This window comes from Rhinopithecus bieti, unplaced genomic scaffold, assembly GCF_001698545.2.
Source record: "Rhinopithecus bieti isolate Rb0 unplaced genomic scaffold, ASM169854v2 scaffold_2453, whole genome shotgun sequence".
NCBI classification, from domain to species: domain Eukaryota; kingdom Metazoa; phylum Chordata; class Mammalia; order Primates; family Cercopithecidae; genus Rhinopithecus; species Rhinopithecus bieti.
The window spans coordinates 4,926,310-4,945,865 of record NW_016804447.1 but is presented as its reverse complement, the minus strand read 5'-3'; the positions used below and the strand labels follow the sequence as shown (position 1 = coordinate 4,945,865).

General features: G+C 40.1%; 1 protein-coding gene across 1 annotated transcript in view; it reads right to left on the bottom strand.

The window, feature by feature from the left end:
• The window catches only part of MRPL42 (mitochondrial ribosomal protein L42), a 37,101-nt gene that overhangs the window by 3,603 nt on the left and 13,942 nt on the right, over positions 1-19,556 (bottom strand). The window contains exon 4 of the mRNA XM_017868343.1: positions 11,189-11,352. Coding sequence (XP_017723832.1) covers positions 11,189-11,352 — 164 coding nt within the window. The remainder of the gene's footprint in view (positions 1-11,188; positions 11,353-19,556) is intronic.

The following is a 19,556-nucleotide window of genomic DNA, read 5'->3' as shown; positions in this document are numbered from 1 at the left end:
AAAAAAAAAAAAAAAAAAAAAAAAAAACAGGTATTACGAGAATCAGAATCATTTATCCATTTTCAAATGTGTGAGCACCTATTATGTGTAGATCCTAATCATTCTGTAGTACACAAAACAAGATAAAAATCTGACTTTCATGGTTCTTACATTCCAATACAGGAGATAGCAAAATAAGATAAATAAACTGGTCAGGGAAGGCTTCACTGAGTAAAACCCTGAAGGAAGTAAGAGAGCTAGCTTTACTGATACTGCGAGAAAGTGTGTTCTATGCAGACAAACAGCAAGTATAAAGGCCCTGAGGTGGAAGGAAGGGCATGTTCAAAAGCAAAAAAGAGGCCATCTAGCCAGAATACATGAACAAGGAAAAGACAGTAGTGCATGAGAGTAGAAGGGTAATGCAGGACCAAAGCATGTAGCTAGTTGTAGGCCAAGAGTATTTCTGAGTGAGATAGGAAGCTGTTTGAGGATTTCCTTTTTTTGGGGGGGGAGACGGAGTCTTGCTCTGTCACCCAGACTGCCATGCAGTGGCACAATCTCAGCTCACTGCAAGCTCTGCCTCCCGAGTTCATGCCATTCTCCTGCCTCAGCCTCCCGAGTGGCTGGGACTACAGGCACCCGCCACCACACCAGGCTAATTTTTTTTGTATTTTTAGTAGAGATGGGGTTTCACCGTGTTAGCCAGGATGGTCTTGATCTCCTAACTTCGTGATCCACCCGCCTCTGCCTCCCAAAGTGCTGGGATTACAGGCGTGAGCCACCGTGCCTGGCCTGTTTGAGGATTTTCAACAGAAAAATTACAAGAACCAAGGGAAGTATTAACATGGTTACTCTGGGTGCTATGCTACAAACAGACTGCATCAAAGCAAAGGAAGCAGCTGGGAGACCAGTTAGGAAGTTATTTCAACAAAACAGGCAAGAATGGTGATTTGGACTAGGATAGTGGCAGAGGGAATGGTGATAAGTAGTCACATCTGGATACATTTTAGAGATAGAGCTAACAAGATTTGCTAACAAACCAGATGTTGGGTATGAGAGGTTTTGGCCCAAGCAGCTAGAAGAACAGAACTAGCATTAACTGAGAGAGCAGGCTGCAGGAGAAGCTGGTTTGTGGAGGACCATCAGAAGCGCAGTTAGACACATACCAAGTTACGGATACCTACTACACATGTCAAGTAAGCAATTGGATATATAAGCCTAGAGGTCAAGGGACAGGTCTTGACCACAGATGGATTTGGAAGCCATCATCACACAGATGGTATTTAATGCCATGGGACTGGATGAGATTCCTGTCCTAGAGAATGGAAGAGAAAAGTGGAGAGGTCCAAGGACTGATTCTTGGGGCACTCCAAAATCTAGAGACAAGGGAGATGAAAAGGAAGCACCAAGATAAATCAAGATAGTATATTAACTTTAGATATGTAAAAAGAATTTCAACAGTTACTAAGGTCGAATTAATGAGAAAAGTAACAGACACATTATCAGGAACCCTATAGAGATACAGGGTTCCCCAGAGAAACTCCGACCAGCCTGTGCACTGGGAAAATGGGGTAGAGCCTCGGGAAATTCGTGCTGTTTGCAGGGAAAAGGAGCCTGGCCTCTCATGATCTGGTGTGGTAACCTGGGGATTCAATCTGTGAGATGTGGGCCTGTTAATAGGAACCTCTCTCGCTTTGCTGAGTTTTTTCCTTTTCACTCGATAAACCCTGTCCTTCCTCACCCTTCAAATTGTCTGCAAGCATAATTTTTTGTGGTTGTGTGTCTTTAGCTGACCTAAGAAAAAAGTCCTACAACAATAATATTGCTCAAATGATGTGTTCTAGGAAGATTATATTAGAAGGAATACTTCATGACTTGATTTTTTTTCATGCCAACTTAGGAAGACTAAAGACTCAACCTCCTAAGTAGCTGGGACTACAGAAGCATACTACCATACCTGGCTGATTTTTGTTGTTGTTGTTCGCATTTTCTGGAGAGATGGGGTTTGCCATGTTGCCCATGCTGGTCTCCAACTGCTGGGCTCAAGCAATCTGTCCACCTCAGCCTCCCAAAGTGCTGGGATTACAAGCATGTAATCCTGGCCCACAGATTTAATAGTAAACACTTCAAATTTTCAGACATGAGATAATCTAATCAACGATACTTATTAGCCACTGGCCTATTCAGCGTTGATTCTTCAGTCATACAACTTACACTCCCAGTTCACCCACCTTGGGTGAGGCCAGTAATTAGACGCAGGTAGTTTCAAGACTGAACGAAGTGGGGCAACACCTTTGGATCATTAAGGATCTGCTGACCTTGATTAAGAATCTGATAATGAGGAACATCTTAACCCACCTGTGACCTACCTGGATAAAATGGAACTGGATAAACCCATATAACCTGGTAGCTGAACTCTGGAAATAAAACTTTCAAGAATCACTGGAAAATTTACCAGTGTATCCTCAGAACTACCATAAAGTACCATTTCAAAGAGGAACTAAACACCTTAAAGAAGCTGTGAAGACAATTAGGTGAGATAGTATTCCATCAGATAACAATTTAGTACCCATACATTGTATTAAGGATACTGTGTTAGAATTCTTGTGGCAAATTACAAAACAAATGTTCAGGTTTTTTTGTTTTTTTTTTTTTGACACAGAGTCTTACTCTGTCAGCCAGGCTGGTTGCACAATCTCAGCTAACTGCAGCCACCACCTCCTGAGTTCAAGCAATTCTCCTGCCTCAGCCTCCTGAGTAGCTGGGATTACAGGCATCCACCATCACACTCAGCTAATTTTTGTATTTTTAGTAGAGACAGGGTTTTGCCATGTTGGCCAGGCTGGTCTCGAACTCCTGATCTCAAGTGATCCACCCACCTCGGCCTCCCAAAGTGCTGGGATTACAGGGATGAGCCACCACGCCCAACCACATCCTTGACAAAGAGAAAATAATCCAGAGAAGAAGATTTAACCAAAAAAAGTCACCTAAAAATATAAATATAACATTAACAGATACCTAATAATCTATAACTATATATAGTTGTGCTAAGAGGGACAGTAGACATTCAAAGTGAATATAAAGAAGTAAAATGTCATGAAGAAAGTAAGCTAAGAGCAAATAGCAGAGGAAGAGTAAAAGTGCTGAAAACTGAGGGATAAAGCATTTTAAATAGCTTGATGTTGAAATGAGATGGGGCACTGAGGTCAGATTAGGTGAGAACAAAAAAAAAGGCAAGCCCCAACTATATGCTGCCAATAAGAAATCCACTTTAAAAATAAAGACAGCCAGGTTAAAAGTAATACAGAAATGACAGAGATGACAATACAACCAATCTCAGAGAAATACAACAGATTCTCACACACTATTTTTTTTGGGGGGGGAGGGGGCAGGGACGGAGTTTTGCTCTTGTCCCCCAGGCTGGAGTGCAATGGCGCACAATCTAGGCTCACTGTAACCTCCGTCTCCCAGATTCAAGAGATTCCTCAGAGACTATTATTACGAACACTTCCAAGCACACAAACTAGAAAATCTAGAGGCAATGGATAAATTCCTGAAAACGTACAACCTCCCATGATTGAATCAGGAAGAAACTGAAACCCTGAACAGATGAATAATGAGTTCCAAAACTGAATCAGTAATAAAAAACCAACAACCAAAAAAAGCTCTGGACCAGATAGATTCACAGCTGAATCCTACCAGATGTGCAAAAAGCCAGTACCAATCCTACTGAAACTATTCCCCCCAACTACAACAACAAAAAATCGAGGAGGAAGGACTCCTCCCCAACTAATTCTACAAAAACGGCATCATCCTGATACCCAAATCTGACAGAGACATAACAAAAAAACAAAACTATGGGCCAATATCCTGATAAACATGGATGCTAAAATCCTCAACAAAATACGAGCAAAGCAAATCTAGCAGCACATCAAAAAATTAATTCACCACGATCAAGCAAGCTTTCTGCCTGGCATTGAGGGAATATACTTCAGAACAATAAGAGCCATTTATGACAAACCCACACCAACATACTGAACAAGCAAAAGCTGAGAGCATTTCCTTTAAGAACACAAACAAGACAAGGATGCCCACTCTCACTACTCCTGTTCAACATAGTACTGGGGAAGTCCTAGCCAGAGCAATCAGGCAAGAAAAAAATATAAAAGGCATCCATTCAGGAAAAGAAAAAGTCAAATAATCTCTCTTCACTGATAATATGATTCAATGCCTAGAAAACCCTAAAGATTCAGCCAAAAGGCTCCTAGACCTGATAAACAACTTCAGTCAAGTGTCAGATACAAAATTAATGTACAAAAATCAGTAGTATTCCTATATACCAATAATGTTCAAGCTGAGAGCCTGAAGTCTACAATTACAGTTGCAGATTTCAACATTCCTCTCACAATAATTGATTAAATAAAAAATGAGTAAAGATAAAGAAAACAAACAACACTATCAACACAATCCCATTTACAACAGCCACAAGAAAATGTAAAATGCCTAGGAATACATCTAACCAAGGAGGTGAAAGGGCTCTACAACAACTACAAAGCACAGCTGAAAGAAATCACAGGAGACGGCCGGAAGCTGTGGCTCACGCCTGTAATCCCAGAACTTTGGGAGGCCGAGGCAGGCAGATCATGAGGTCAGGATTTCAAGACCAGCCTGGCCAACATGGTGAAACCCCATCTTTACTAAAAATACAAAAATTAGCTAGGTGTGGTGGCATGCGTCTGTAGTCCTAGCTACTCCGGAGGCTGAGGCAGGAGAATCGCTTGAACTCGGGCGGCAGAGGTTGTAGTGAGCCAAGACCATGACATTGCACTCCAGCCTGGGTGACAGAGTAAGACTCCATCTCAAAAATCAATCAATCAATCAATCAATCACAGATGACACAAACGGACAAACATTCCATGTTCATGGGTTGGAAAAACCAATATTGTTAAAATGTCTATACTGCCCAAAACAACCTACAGATTCAATGCTATTCCTATCAGACTACCAACATCATTTCACAGAATTAGAAAAAAACTATTCTAGGCCGGGCACTGTGGCTCACACCTGTAATCCCAGCACTTTGGGAGGCTGAGACAGGTGGATCACCTGAGGTCAGGAGTTTGAGAGCAGCCTGACCACATGGTGAAACCCTGTATCTATTAATAATACAAAACTTAGCCAGGTGTGGTGGCGCATGCCTGTAATCCCAGCTACCCAGAAGGTTGAGGCGGGAGAATTGCTTGAACCCAGGAGGCAAAGGCTGCAGTGAGCCAAGATCATGCCATTGTGTTCCAGTCTGGGCAACAAGAGCGAAATTCTGTCTCCAAAAAAAAAGGAAAAAATTATTCTAAAATTCATATGGAACCAAAAAAGAGTCCAAATAGCCAAAGCAATTCTAAGCAAAAAGAAAGAAGCCAGAAACATCACATTACTTGACTTCAAACTATACTACAAGGCTACAGTAATCAAAACAGCATGGTAGTGATAAAAAAGAGACACAGAGATAAATGGAACAAAATAATAAACTCAAAAATAAAGCCATACACCTACAACCAAGTGATCTTTGACAAATGGTGCCAGGATAACTGGCTAACCATATGCAAAAGAATAAAACTGGACCCTTACCTACCACCATATATAAAAAACAACTGAAGACAGATTAAAGACTTAAATATAAGACCTCAAGCTACAAAAATCCTAGAAGAAAACCTAGGAAATATTATTCTGCTTACATTTTTCTTTTCTTTCAAAGAAAAAAACACAAGCTACATTCAAAGAAACACCATGCTGGACACTGGTCTTGGTAAATAATTTATGACTAAGTACTCAAAAGTGATTGCAAAAAAACACAAAAACTGACAAGTGGGACTTAATTAAAACAAAGAGTTGGCCAAGCACAGTGGCTCACACCTGTATTCCCAACACTTTGGGAGGCCAAGGCGGGTGGATCACCTGAGGTCGGGAGTTCGAGAGCAGCCTGACCAACATGGAGAAACCCCGTCTCTACTAAAAATACAAAATTAGTTGGGCATGATGGTGCATGCTTGTAATCCCAGCTACTTGGGAGGCTGAGGCAGGAGAATCACTTCAACCCAGGAGGCGGAGGTTGTGGTGAGCCAAGATCGTGACATTGCACTCCAGTCTGGGCAACAAGAGCAAAACTCCGTCTCAAAAATAAATAAAGAAAGAAAGAAAGAAAGAAAGAAAGAAAGCAAAGAGCTTCTGCCCAGCAAAAAAAACTATCAACAGAGTAAACAGACAACCTACAGAATATAAGATATTCACAAAGTATGCATCCAACAAAGGTCTACTATCCGGAATCTATAAGGAACTTAAGCAAAAAATAAATAACTCCACTAAAAAGTGGGCAAGGGAACATGAACAGATACTTCTCAAAAGAAGACATACAAGCAGCCAATAAACATATGAAAAAATGCTCAACATCACTAATCATCAGAGAAATGCAAATAAAAATCACAGTGTGATACCAGCTGACATTAGTTAGAATGGCTATTATTAAAAACAGAAAAAAATAACAAATGTTGGCAAGGCTGCAAAGAAAAGCGAATGCTTACATACTGTTGGTGGGAATGTAAATTAGTTCAGCCTCTGTGGAAAGCAATTGGAGATTTCTCAAAGAACTAAAAACAGAATTGCCATTCGACCCATCAATCCTGTTACTAGGTAAATACCCAAAGGAATATAAATTGTTCCACCAAAAAGACACATGTAATTATATGTTCACTGTAGCACTACTCACAACAGCAAAGACAGGGAATCAATCTAGGTGCCTGTCAATGGTGAACTGGATAAAGAAAATGTGGTACATATACACCATGGAATACTATACAGATATAAAAAAGAACAAAATCATGTCCTTTGCAGCAGCACAGATGCAGCTGGAAGCCATTATTCTAAGCGAATTAACACAGAAACGGAAAACCAAATACTACATGTTCTCACTTATAAGTGGGAGCCAAACATTGGGTACACATGGACATAAAGATGGAAACAAAAACACTGGGGACAACAGGCAGGAGGGAAAGAGGTGAGAGAAGGCTGAAGATCTACCTATTGGGCACTATCTCACTGCCTGGGTGATGGGTTCAATCATACTCCAAACCTCAGCATCACACAATATATCCTTGTGTACCCCCCGAAGCTAAAAATTGAAATAAAATAACAACAATAAAAAAATCCTTATCTTAGGGTCTCCTAGGAAACCACATCTAAGACAGTATCTATTAAAATACATACATACATACATTAAACATACATAGTGAAAAGCAAGCTTAGATAACAAAATTTACAAAGCATATAGCTCATATACCACTTTGGTCTGTTAAGTTTTATACCTTAATAAGACACCCAATTTGCTTTTTAAAAAATAGACAAAATATTTCTACAGATACTTAACTGAAAACAAACAAAAACCAAAACCCAAACATATGAATGGCCAATAAGCACATGAAAAGATGTTCAACATCTAGGTAGGTTAACCTCTACCTCTAAGAATAGCCCTACCTCATATTACCCAATTCCCTAAGGGAAACATAGAAATAGAGAACACTTCCATTTTATATTTTAAATACTTCTGCATAGTTTGAAAATACTTTTTAAAAATGTGTGTTTTGGCCAGGCATGGTGGCTCACACCTGTAATCCCAGCACTGTGGGAGGCCAACGCAGGGGGATCACTTGAGGTCAGGAGTTTGAGACCAGCCTGGCCAACATGGTGAAAGCCCGTCTCTACTAAAAACACACAAAAAAGCCAGGCATGGTGGTGTGCGCCTGTAGTCCCAGCTACTTGGGAAGTTGAGGCACTAGAATTGCTTGAACCCAGGAGGCAGAGGTTGCAGTAAGCCGAGATGGCACCACTGCACACCAGACTGGGCAACAAACAAGACTCTGTCTCAGAAAAATAAAAATAAAATGTGTTTTAAACCTTTTAATAAAAACTTATTTAAGAAGTTATATAGCCCCAGTTAATAAATTCATAATGAGTCCCATTCTTTTGACTGCTGTAACTTAAGAACTGTGAAATATTTAGTAAATCATCCTTCTATATATTAAATGAGGTTTAAAAAGAAATAGTCTGACTAGGGAAAACAAGCTGAGAATGAATGAATGAATGAATCAATGGATGAATGGATGGATGGACAGATGGACAGACGGACAGACAGACAGATAGATAGAGGGATAGAAAAAAAGAAAGAAATGGTCACTGACATCCAGAAACTAACACCTGAAAATGACTCATATTAACCCAAAATATATATGTAGATACCAAATAAATATGTGTTGAACGATAAGTGATTACACATAGGCTTATTTAAAATTCAGCAAGATATCGCTTCTCGGCCTTTTGGCTAAGATCAAGTGTAAAATTCAGCAAGATGATACATCTACAAGGACAAGGCCTATAGATAAAGTTTCTCTTTATACACATAAACTAGTCTTTGGGGTTTTTCTGCCAAGCTCTTTATTAGGATAGATATTGGGACAATCAAGTCCCTCTAATTAAAGTTAATTTACAATAAAAAATGCCTAGTAATTTTGATGGGAAAAAAAAATCAGGAGATTAAACTAACTAGCAGTCAAAAGCTGATCAGCAGTAAGATTAAGTAAATAAGATTAAACATAGTTAGGGTACTAGACACAAATGTCTAAAGATAACATGCTTGGTTTTAAGACTCCTAATTATTCTCCCTGTCTTCAGTCTTGTCTCTGTCAGGCTATACACCTTTACAATGATTTGGTTCTGAATGCTTGAAACAGATTGTAGCAATATGGAACATGCAGGAAAGAAACAGGTACGGAAAGCCATTACAGAAGACGTTGAAACAAGGTTTGAACTCAAATATCTGGATAATGTGATACAAGTCAAAAATAAACATGAGATGTTAAGAATTATAAAAAGAAATCTCAGAATATAATGAGATTTAACGATTTAAGATACAGGGCTATCAGATGGTTCCCTAATTTGTTTGCACATATCCTAACTTTACAATTAAAAATATAAGGAAAAATCCAGATAGCATGCATAAACAAAGTGGGTATTAAATAAGAAGGAAGGCCAGAGGAGTGGCTCACGCCTGTAATCCCAGCACTTTGGGAGGCCAAGGTGGGCAGATCACCTGAGGTCAGGAGTTCGAGACCAGCTTGGCCAACATGGTGAAACCTCATCTCTACTAAAAATACAAAACATTCGCCAGGTATGGTGGCACATGCCTATAGTCCCAGCTATTTGGGAGGCTGAGGCAGGAGAATCACTTGAACCTGGGAAGCAGAGGTTGCAGTGAGCTGACATCACACCGCTGCACTCTAGCCTAGGCGACAGAGTGAGACTATGTCTCAAAAAATAAATTAATTAATTAAATAAAATAAATAAGAAGGAAAAATCAAGGAAGGAGATACAAAAGAGAAGCAGGAATTGAAAGACCATGTTGGCCCCACCCCCGCAAAAAAAAATCAATATTTTTCCTTGGGAAAATGATATAAAAAATCACTTTTACTATAGAGATTATTAAGAAAGGGGCTTCTTAAGACAGAAAACAATGGGCTATGTTTTGTTATAATAAATTAATATTCTGGGTGCCATAATCTGACCTACTAGTAATTTCCCCCACACACTTTATCAGAAATGCTGTTTCCTCTGCCTGTGAAGTTTACCCCTCATTCTCAATGGGTTAACTCCTAACCCTCCTTCAAGGCTCAATTACATTTGATATAACCGTTTATTTACTCCACTATCTTCCCTCCTTGACTATAAACAATTTGTAAGTGGGGATTATGTTTTGCATTAACCAGCACTTAGAGCAGCTCGATGAATGTATACTCATTAATTCTCTAAATGTACCCAGCCCAGTGCTAGTTACTGAGTTAAACAAGTAAGAACAAAGTTTTGTTCAAACTAGCTGGGCGTGGCAGAGTGTGCCTGTAATCCCAGCTACTTAGGAGGCTGAGGAAGGAGGATTGCTTGAGCCCAGGAATTCAAGATCAGCCTGGGTAACATAGTGAGACTTCCTTTTCAAAAAAAAAAAAGTTTGTTCAAATATAAACAACAAAAACATCTTATAGTTTGGTATGGAAGAAGACAGATACAAAAGAAAAAAATCAAAAAAAGGAAAACTAATTAATGCCAGAGTCAAATGGCAGGTAAGAATCGATGGAAAATGTGAGTGTTTATGAACATCAGGGCAATTATAGTTTCTAAGGGAACTGAGAACATATGCTGCCCAATCATTTGCTGTAACCCAATGTTTTTTGCAGTAACTCAAAATCTGATAAAGAAATTAATAAAGGGCTAAAGACATAATCAATTACCAGGAAAATGAACAAAAACAACATATTAAATGAATACATCATAGAATGTAAAAATTTTCAAGAACTCTTACAAAATTCATTGAAAGCTCTGGTTAAATTCCTCCATTAAAATAAAGAAAAAAAGAAGTACTATTTCATTTTAGCTAAATTATATGTAAACTTAAAAGTACAGTGGCAGTGGCTCATGCTTATAATCCCAGCTGAGGGAGGAGGATCACTTGAGTCCAGGAGTTTAAAATCAGCCTGGGTAACACAGTGAGTGAGCCCTTGCCTCTACAAAAGAAAAAAAATGAGCCAGGCTCGGTGGCTCATGCCCATAATCTCAGCACTTTGGGAGGCCAAGGCAGGTGGATCACAAGGTCAGGAGTTTGAGACCATCCTAACACGGTAAAACCCTGTCTCTATTGAAAATACAAAAAATTAGTCAGGTGTGGTGGCACGTGCCTGTAGTCCCAGGTACTCAGGAGGCTGAAACAGGAGAATCGTTTGAACCTGGGAGGTGGAGGTTGCAGCGAAACAAGATCGCGTCACTGCACTCCAGCCTAGTTGACAGAACAGGAGTCAAAAAAAAAGAACACAACTAGCCAGGTGTGGTGGCACATGCCTGTAGTCCTAGCTACTCAGAAGGCTAAAGTGGAAAGATCACTTGAGCACTGGAGGTTGAGGCTGCAGTGAGCTGAGACTGTGGCACTGCACTCCAGTCTGGGTGACAAAGTGAGATTCTGTCTCAGAAAAGAAAAAAAAAAGTACAAAATAGTAGGTGAATATACTTGGGGTTAATTTCTTCATGCAAAATACCACTTCAGAAGTTGGTTTCTGCAAGAAAATCAATGTGTTCCTTTACTGTATCTAGTAGGGATTGAAGAAAAGAAAAAAAAACTTACTGTCCATGAGGATACCAACGGTGCTTAGTAGTAAAGAACATTTTGCTAAGTTGTTCTATCATAGGTCCTTCCTCAAGGTGTTCAACTTTTTCTTCCAGTCTGGTTTTCAGCACTTGCTCATGTGTTTCTTCATTGTTATGCACAGGATCTGGCCGAGGGATAGGCTGCAAAATAATCAGTAACAAACATCATGAAGATGTGGGAATGTTAGCCAGCATTTGTTCGAGATTACAATAAAACAATTACAATACTCAGTAATTCACTATAGTACTTTAGGGTGGGGAAATAAGTTATCAAAACAAAGTTTCACTTAGTTGCATTATTCATTAGTCAGAAATATTTTTCTTCTCACACCAAATTTTAGGTTTCTATTCTAATAAAAAAAGTTCTTATTTAGGCCAGGTGCAGTGAGTGGCTCATGCCTGTAATCCCAGCACTTTGGGAAACCAAGACAGGAGAATCGCTTGAGCCCAAGAGTTCCAAAACATGGGACCAGCTTGGATAACATGGTCAGACAAAAAAATTTAAAAACTATCTAGGCGTGACGGCATGCACCTGTAGTCCCAGCTACTCGAGAGGCTGAAGTGGGAGGATCACTTGAGACCAGGAGGTCGAAGCTACCTGTGATCACACTACTGCGTTCCAGCCTGGGTGACAGAGTGAAACCCTGTCTCAAAAAAAAGAGAAAGAAAAATAGAAAGGCCGGGTGTGGTGGCTCATGCCTGTAATTCCAGCACTTTGGGAGGCCAAGGTGGGAGGATCTCTTCAGTTCAAGAGTTCAAGACCAGCCTGGGCAACACAGCGAGACCTTGTCTCTACTACAAAGAGAAAAAAAAAGAAAAAAAGAAAACCCCCATTTAACATTCTTATTTTCCACAGTAATAAAGTACTTATTACTTTAGTTTCTGTTTCTCAAAGGTATAAATTATGCCTATTATTATTTTTTAACTTAAAAGTTTACCATTTACTTTATATATCATTAAGGTGAGAAACAATGAAAAACTTTTCATTGAAAATGACATTTTTTGGCTGGCCGCGGTGGCTCACGCCTGTAATCCCAGCACTTTGGGAGGCCGAGGTGGGTGGATCACCTGAGGTCAGGAGTTCAAGACCAGCTTGGACAACAGGGTGAAACCCTGTCTCTACTAAAAATACAAAACTTAGCTTGGTGCAGTAGCGCATGCCTGTAATCCCAGCTACTTGGGAGGCTGAGGAAGGAGAATCGCTTTAGCCCGGGAGGCAGAGGTTGCAGTGAGCCAAGATTGCACCTTTGCACTCCAGCCTGGGTGACACAACAAGACTCCGTCTCAAAAACAAAAAAAAGAAAGAAAATGACATTTCTTATATCCAATGGAAGCAGAAAAATGTTCAACATTTTCATTTCAGGTGACTAAAATGCCACCAAACAGTGCTTTGTTATTTAAATACCTTTCCCCCAAAGTTAATGATTACTAAAAATCTCATCTCCTCAGCACACATGAATGATATGCAATATATTCCACCAGTAACAGTGGCTCGCTAAAGACTTTAAGAATCACTGTCTTGGCCAGCCATGTGGCTCACATCTTGTAATCCCAGCACTTTCAGAGGCCAAGGTGGGAGGACCATTTGAGCCCAGGAGTTTGAAACCAGCCTGGCCAACATAGTGAGACCTCATCTCTACAAAAAATTTAAAAACAAAAAATAAATTAGCTAGGCGTGGTGGTGTACGGTTGCAGTCCCAGCTTCTTGGGGTCTGAGGCAGGATGATCCTTTGAGCCCAGGAGTTCAAGGCTGCAGTGAGCCATGACTGCACAGTACCCTCCTGCCTGAGCAAGAAAGAGACCCTGTCTCAAAACAAAACAAAACAAAACAAAACAAAATGGAAAACAAAAGGAATCACTATCTTGGAGGGTCAAGTTACCTATATTTTAAATATTAAGTGATATTAAGGTATGTAGCAAAGATTGTAACATTCAATACTATATAAAGCTATCATAATGAAAGTAATTATTCAACAATAATATATATGTAACAAGACTGTAACACCGCCTTGCTTTAAAATAACAATATATATGTATTATAATACAATGAAAATCTGAATTTACAACCAGTAAGAAACAATTCAAACAGATATTTTCTTTACATTCATACACTATTAGTGACAACTACATTCTACCACTGTATTAAATATTATAGCATACATTTATATCTAGTTTATGCACATGAAACAAGACCTCTTTAAAACGCAATGTGGTCAGGTGCGGTGGCTCACATGTGTTAACCCTAGCACTTTGGGAGGCTGAGGCAGGCAGATCACTTGAGTTCAGGAGTTGGAGACTCCATCTCTACAAAAAATACAAAAAATTAGCCAGGCATGGTAGCTCATGCCTGTAGTCCCAGCTACTGAGGAGGCTGAAATAGGAGGATCACTTAAGCCCGGGAAGCAGAGGCTGCAGTGAGCCAAGATCGCGCCACTGCATTCCAGTCTGGGTGACACAGATAGACCGTGTCTCAATTAAAAAAAAAAAAAGGCAACGTGGACCACGTGCAGTGGCTCACACCTGCAATCCCAGCACTTAGGAAGGTCAAAGTGGCAAAGGAATGTTTCCGCCTAGGAGTTCGAGACCAGCCTGGGCACCGTGGTGAGACCCCCCACCATCTCTATTTTTATATATATGTTTTTTAAAAGCAATGGAGGTGGCACAATTAAGTCAAGTCATGGGCTGCATAAGAATGTTTTGAGGCTGGGCGCAGTGACACACGCCTGTAATCCCAGCACTTTGGGAGGCTGCAGTGGGTGGATCACATGAGGTCAGGAGTTCAAGACCAGCCTGGCCAACATGGTGAAACTCTTTGTCTCTACTGAAAATACAAAAATTAGCCAGGTATGGTGGTGCATGCCTGTAATCCCGGCTACTTGGGAGGCTGAGACAGGAGAATTGCTTGAACCCAGGAGGCAAAGGTTTCAGTGAGCCGAGATCATGCCACTGCATTCCACCCTGGGTGACAGGGGGTGATTCTGTCTGAAATAATAACAATGTTTTGGTCAACAATGTACAGTGATGAAGGACAGTGTATACTACAGTGGTCCCATAAGATTATCATGAAGCTAAAAAAATTCCTATCACCTAGTGATGGTGCAGAAAGCCATAGTGCAATGCATTGCTTACATGTTTGTGGTGGTGCTAATGTAAACAAACTGACTGCACTGCCAGCTGTATAAAAGTATAGCACATACAATTATATATAGCACATAATACTTGATAATAATAATAAATAACGGCAGGGTACAGTGGCTCACGCCTGTAATCCCAGCACTTTGTGAAGCTTGAGCTTAGGAGTTCAAAACCAGCCAAAGCAACATGTAGTGAGACCCTGTCTCAACCAAAATAATTTAAAAATAATAATAATAATAATAAATTACTAAGCAACTGGTTTATGCATTTACTATACTATACTTTTCATCATTAGAGTGTACTCCTTCTACTTTTTAAAAAAGTCAATTGTAAAACAGCCTCAGGCAAGCCCTTCAGGAGGTATTCCAGAAGAAGGCATTGTTATCATAGAAGATGACAGCTCCAGGCATGTTATTGTCCCTGAAGACCTTCCAGTGGGACAAAATGTGGAGGTAGGAGACAGTAATATTGATCATCCTGACCCTGTGTGGGCCTAGACTGTGTGTGTGTCTTAGTTTTCACAAAAAAAGTTTAAAAAGTGCAAACAAAAATTGCAACACAAAAAAGCTTATAGAATAAAGATATAAAGAAAATATTTATGTATAGCTGTACACGATATTTTAAGCTAAGTGTTATTACAAAAGAGTAAAAAAAATGATTTGGCTGGGCGCAGTGGCTCCACGCCTGTAATCCTACGCACTTTGGGAGGCCCGAGACGCGGCGGATCACGAGGGTCAGGAGATCGAGACCCATCCTGGCTAACACGGTGGACAACCCATCTCTACTAAAAATATAAAAAAATTACGCCAGTCGTAGTGGCGGGGCCGCCTTGTAGTCCCGCTATCTCGGTGGAGGCTGAAAGCAGGAGAATGGGCATGGAACCGCGGCGCAGGCGGAGCCTTCGCCAGTGCAGCTGAGATTACGCGCCACCGACCATCCCTCCAGCTCGGCGCGACTGAGCAAGACTCCCTCCGTCTCAAAAAAAAAAAAAAAAAAAATTTTAAGTTTATCAAGTTTAAAAGTGACAGTAACCTAAGGTTAATTTATTATTAAAGAAAGAAAAATATTTTTTAAAAAATTTAGTGTAGCCTAAACATACAGTGTTTGTTTATAAAGTATACAGCAGTGTACAATAATGTACTAGGCCTTCACACTCACTGACTCACCCTGGGCAACTTCCAGTCCTATAAGCTCCATTTTTGGCTAAGTACCCTATACAGATATATTACATTTTATCTTTTATATCACATTTTCACTGTGCCTTTTCTATGTTTAAATACGTTTAGATACATAAATATTTACCACTGTGTTACAATTGCCTATAGTATTCACTACAGTAATATGTTATATACATTTGTAGCCTGGGAGCAATAGGCTATACCATAAAGTCTGGGTGTGTAGTAGCCTACACCATCTGGGTTTGCGTAAGTAACACTCTATGATGTTCACATAACAATGAAATTGCCTAATGATGCATTTCTCAGAACATATCCCCATCAGTAAGCAATGCATGACCGTACTACAGAAATGCAAAGTAACAAAGATATCAGTGAAAAGTAGAAAGGGAGCCAAGTTAGAGCTTTGTCAAAAAGACCAGAATGGGGCCAGGTATGGTAGTGCATGCCTGTAATCCCAGCACTTTGGGAGGCCAAGGCAGGTAGATCACTTGAGGCCAGGAGTTAGAGACCAGCCTGGCCAACATGGCAAAACCCCCTCTCCACTAAAAACACAAGAATTAGCTGGGCGTGGTCACGAGGGCCTGTAATCCCAGCTATTTGGGTGGCTGAGGCATTAGAATCCCTTGAACCTGGGGAGGCATGGAGGTTGCAGTGAGACAAGATCACACCACTGCATTCTAGCCTGGCTGACAGAGACTCTGTCTCAAAAAAAAAAAAACAAAAAAAAAACCAGATTGGGCAAGGTACAGTGGCTCACGCCTGTAAGCCCAGCACTTTGGGAAGCCAAGGTGAGAGGACTGCTTGGGTCCAGGAATTCCATATTGGTTTGGACAACATAGTGAGACCCTGTCTACAAAAATTTTAAAAATTAGCTGGGCATGGTGGTGTGTGCCTATAGTCCCAGCTACTCAGGAGGCTAAAGTGGGAGGATTGCTTGAGCCCATGTTACTATTATTCTAATAGTAACATGTTCTCAAGAACGTTTCTTATTTTGCAGCCCAATCTACAATTTATTGCTTGACAAACAAAAAACTTTCCCTGCTTTCTCATGTGAATGTCTGCTAGCCCTAAAACATAAAACCCTTAAGCATGAAGAGGAAGGAACAACTTCATTCACTTAACAGAAAAATATTTATTGTGCACCTACCAAGTTCAAAGTGCTATTCCAGGTGCTGAAGACCAAGCATGAGAAAAAAACACACAAGGCCCTGTCCTCATCGAGCTTACATTTTAGTGATGGGAGACAGCCAGAAAACATCCAGTATGCTAGAAATAATAAATGCTATTGAGAAAAGTAAATCAAAGGACAACAAGGAGTGTAGGAGCAAAGTTACAACTTGAAATGCAGTAGCCAAGGAAGGCCACACAAGATAACAGATAAGGAAAAAGACCTTAAGGAAAGGGAGTAAACTATGAGGTAAAAGCATTCCAGGCAAAGGAAGCAGGAAATACAAAAGCTCTGAGTGGGGGGCTCGCCTAATACAGTTGAAAAACAGCTGCAGTTGTGGTAAGTATGGTGGCAGTAGAGTGATTTACTTGAAAACTTGTAGGAGTGATTACTTACCTAAACTAGAGATGAATATTGATGATGTGGCAGAGAAGATAATTGTCAAAACAAAGGAAACACAACAAAGAAAGAGGATGCAGGGAAGGTGGGCATGTATACAGAGGAATGGTGATAATGATAAACCATGATACGAATCTGTGCTGGGTAAGGAGGGAGTGAGAATGTGTGAGATACATGAGGGACTGTGAAAAAGTGGTTGGATCAATGGATGTAGGTCACAAAGAGGGAATGAATAATTCTTGGAGCTGGGAGACCAAGAGGGACTGGTAGTTAATTATTGGACTTATTTAGATTGGAAAAGAGGAGTAGCAATTATTGGTAATTAGAATATCTCTAGGGAATCCTCCCATGGAAATGGGTGGCTGACGTAGTGAGAGATCAAGAAGTGAGACACCACACTATTAGATCATCTACATGGATATTGAAGTAACAAAGAATGAGGGTAAAAGAGTATTGGAGAAAGTGTGACAGCAAGCTTAGAAAATTCAAGAAAGTGCAGAGTGGTGGAGGAGGAGAAATAACCTGGCAGTTGGTAGATAACAGCAACAAAAAAAGATAGTAAATGATGTAGTTGGATGATACAAGCTACAAAGCCAGAAATTGTTAGGAAGGAAGAGAAATGATCTAGATTTGACAATGAGGAGCTACAGGGATACCTTCCCCATCTTTAGACTCAGTGGTAAAAGAGTATGAGAGAGAAAACAGCAACTACTTAAAAGAACTGCTGGGGAAGTAATGTCTCCAGGGTACAGGCAGGTTTCTATTAGAGTCAGAAGGTGAAGGCAACATTCTGGAATAGGTTAAGGTTGTAAGAGATTTTGCCAAGGGTGGTAAGTTCTACAAGTACAGTGGGAAAGTTTTGACAGTTGAGGACGGTCAGATTCAGAGATATAAAGAGCCATTTGGGGATAAGAGTCTGGATGATGTGAAATGACCTGGCATTCTTAGTATAATTGCTAAAACAGGACAAATAAACCGAAGATATTCAACAAAATAACAATGGACAAAGGTACAACATAGTGTGACCTGGAGGGTTTACAGGCCAAAACTCAGTGGTGTAGGCCTATTTTTCTAAACGTTGCCCAAATAAGTGATACAAAAGAGGCACTGGGTTAGTACCTATGATACCTGGCTTTTGTTTCCTAACAAAGCAGGGAGACAAAATGGTGAGTTTAAAAAGGAATATAGAAATTATTGGTTGGTCAGGCGCAGTGGCTCATGCCTGTAATCCCAGCGCTTTGGGAGGCTGAGGCAGGCAGATTATGAGGTCAAGAGATTGAGACCATCCTGCCCAACGTGGTGAAACCCTGTCTCTACTAAAAATACAAAAATTAGCCAGGTGTGGTGGGGCATGCCTGTAGCCCCAGTTACTCAGGAGGCTGAGATAGGAGAATCGCTTGAACCCAGGAGGCAGAGGCTGCTGTGAGCCGAGATCGCGCCATTGCACTCCAGCCTGGGCAACAGAGCAAGACTCGGTCTCACAAAAAAAAAAAAAGGAAAGAAATTATTTGTCAAATCAACCAGCACCCTGACCTTAATGATGATTTTTTAAAATAAGTATCACTAAATATATCATGTGATGACCTAAACCATCTAATTATTTTCTCCTCAAAAAGCAAGCCAAGGCTGGGCACAGTGGCTCATGCCTGTAATCCCAGCATTTTGGGAGGCCGAGGCAGGCAGATCACCTGAGCTTGGGAGTTTGAGATCAGCCTGGGCAACATGGTGAAACGCCATCTCTACTAAAAATACAAAAATTTAAAAAAATAAAAAAATTAGCCAGGCGTAGTGGCAGGTGCCTGTAGTCCCAGGTACTTGGGAGGCTGGGACAGGAGAATAGCTTGAACCCAGGAGGTGGAGGTTGCAGTGAGCAGGATCACGCCACTGCACTCCTGCTTGGACGACAGTGAGACCCTGTCTCAAAAAAAAAAAAAAAAAAAAAAACCAAATCAAACATTACCTAGTAGAAGGAGGCTTAAAGAAATAGGAAAAAGCATTTCAAATACAAAACTAAAAAAAAGACTTGGGTCAAACTAAAATAAATTATATTAAAACAATACAAAATCCTCTTCTGTCTAGTACTTGATTTTTTAAAAAAATAGGGAAAGAAATCTAACTGAGCCATTCAAAATACATACCTATGTTGTCCCATTAAAAAATAAAAATTAAAAAAACAAATTCACCAAATGTTAAAAAAAAAAAAACCTGTCAGAACCAACAGTAAAAAAGTAGTTGTAATCCCAGCACTCTAAAATACAACTTTTATTTGTAACAGCACTCTAAAATACAACTGTTTCATAATTTTCTAGATTATAATATGGGGCAGTATGGGACAATGCATTTTATAATTTTATATTAGATGTATTTGATCCTTAATCAGAAATCTACCCAAATTTTTAGACCAGAAAACTGATGCCATAATTGTGTTTAAATGGTTCACTTTGTATTCTGAAAAAAAAAAAAAA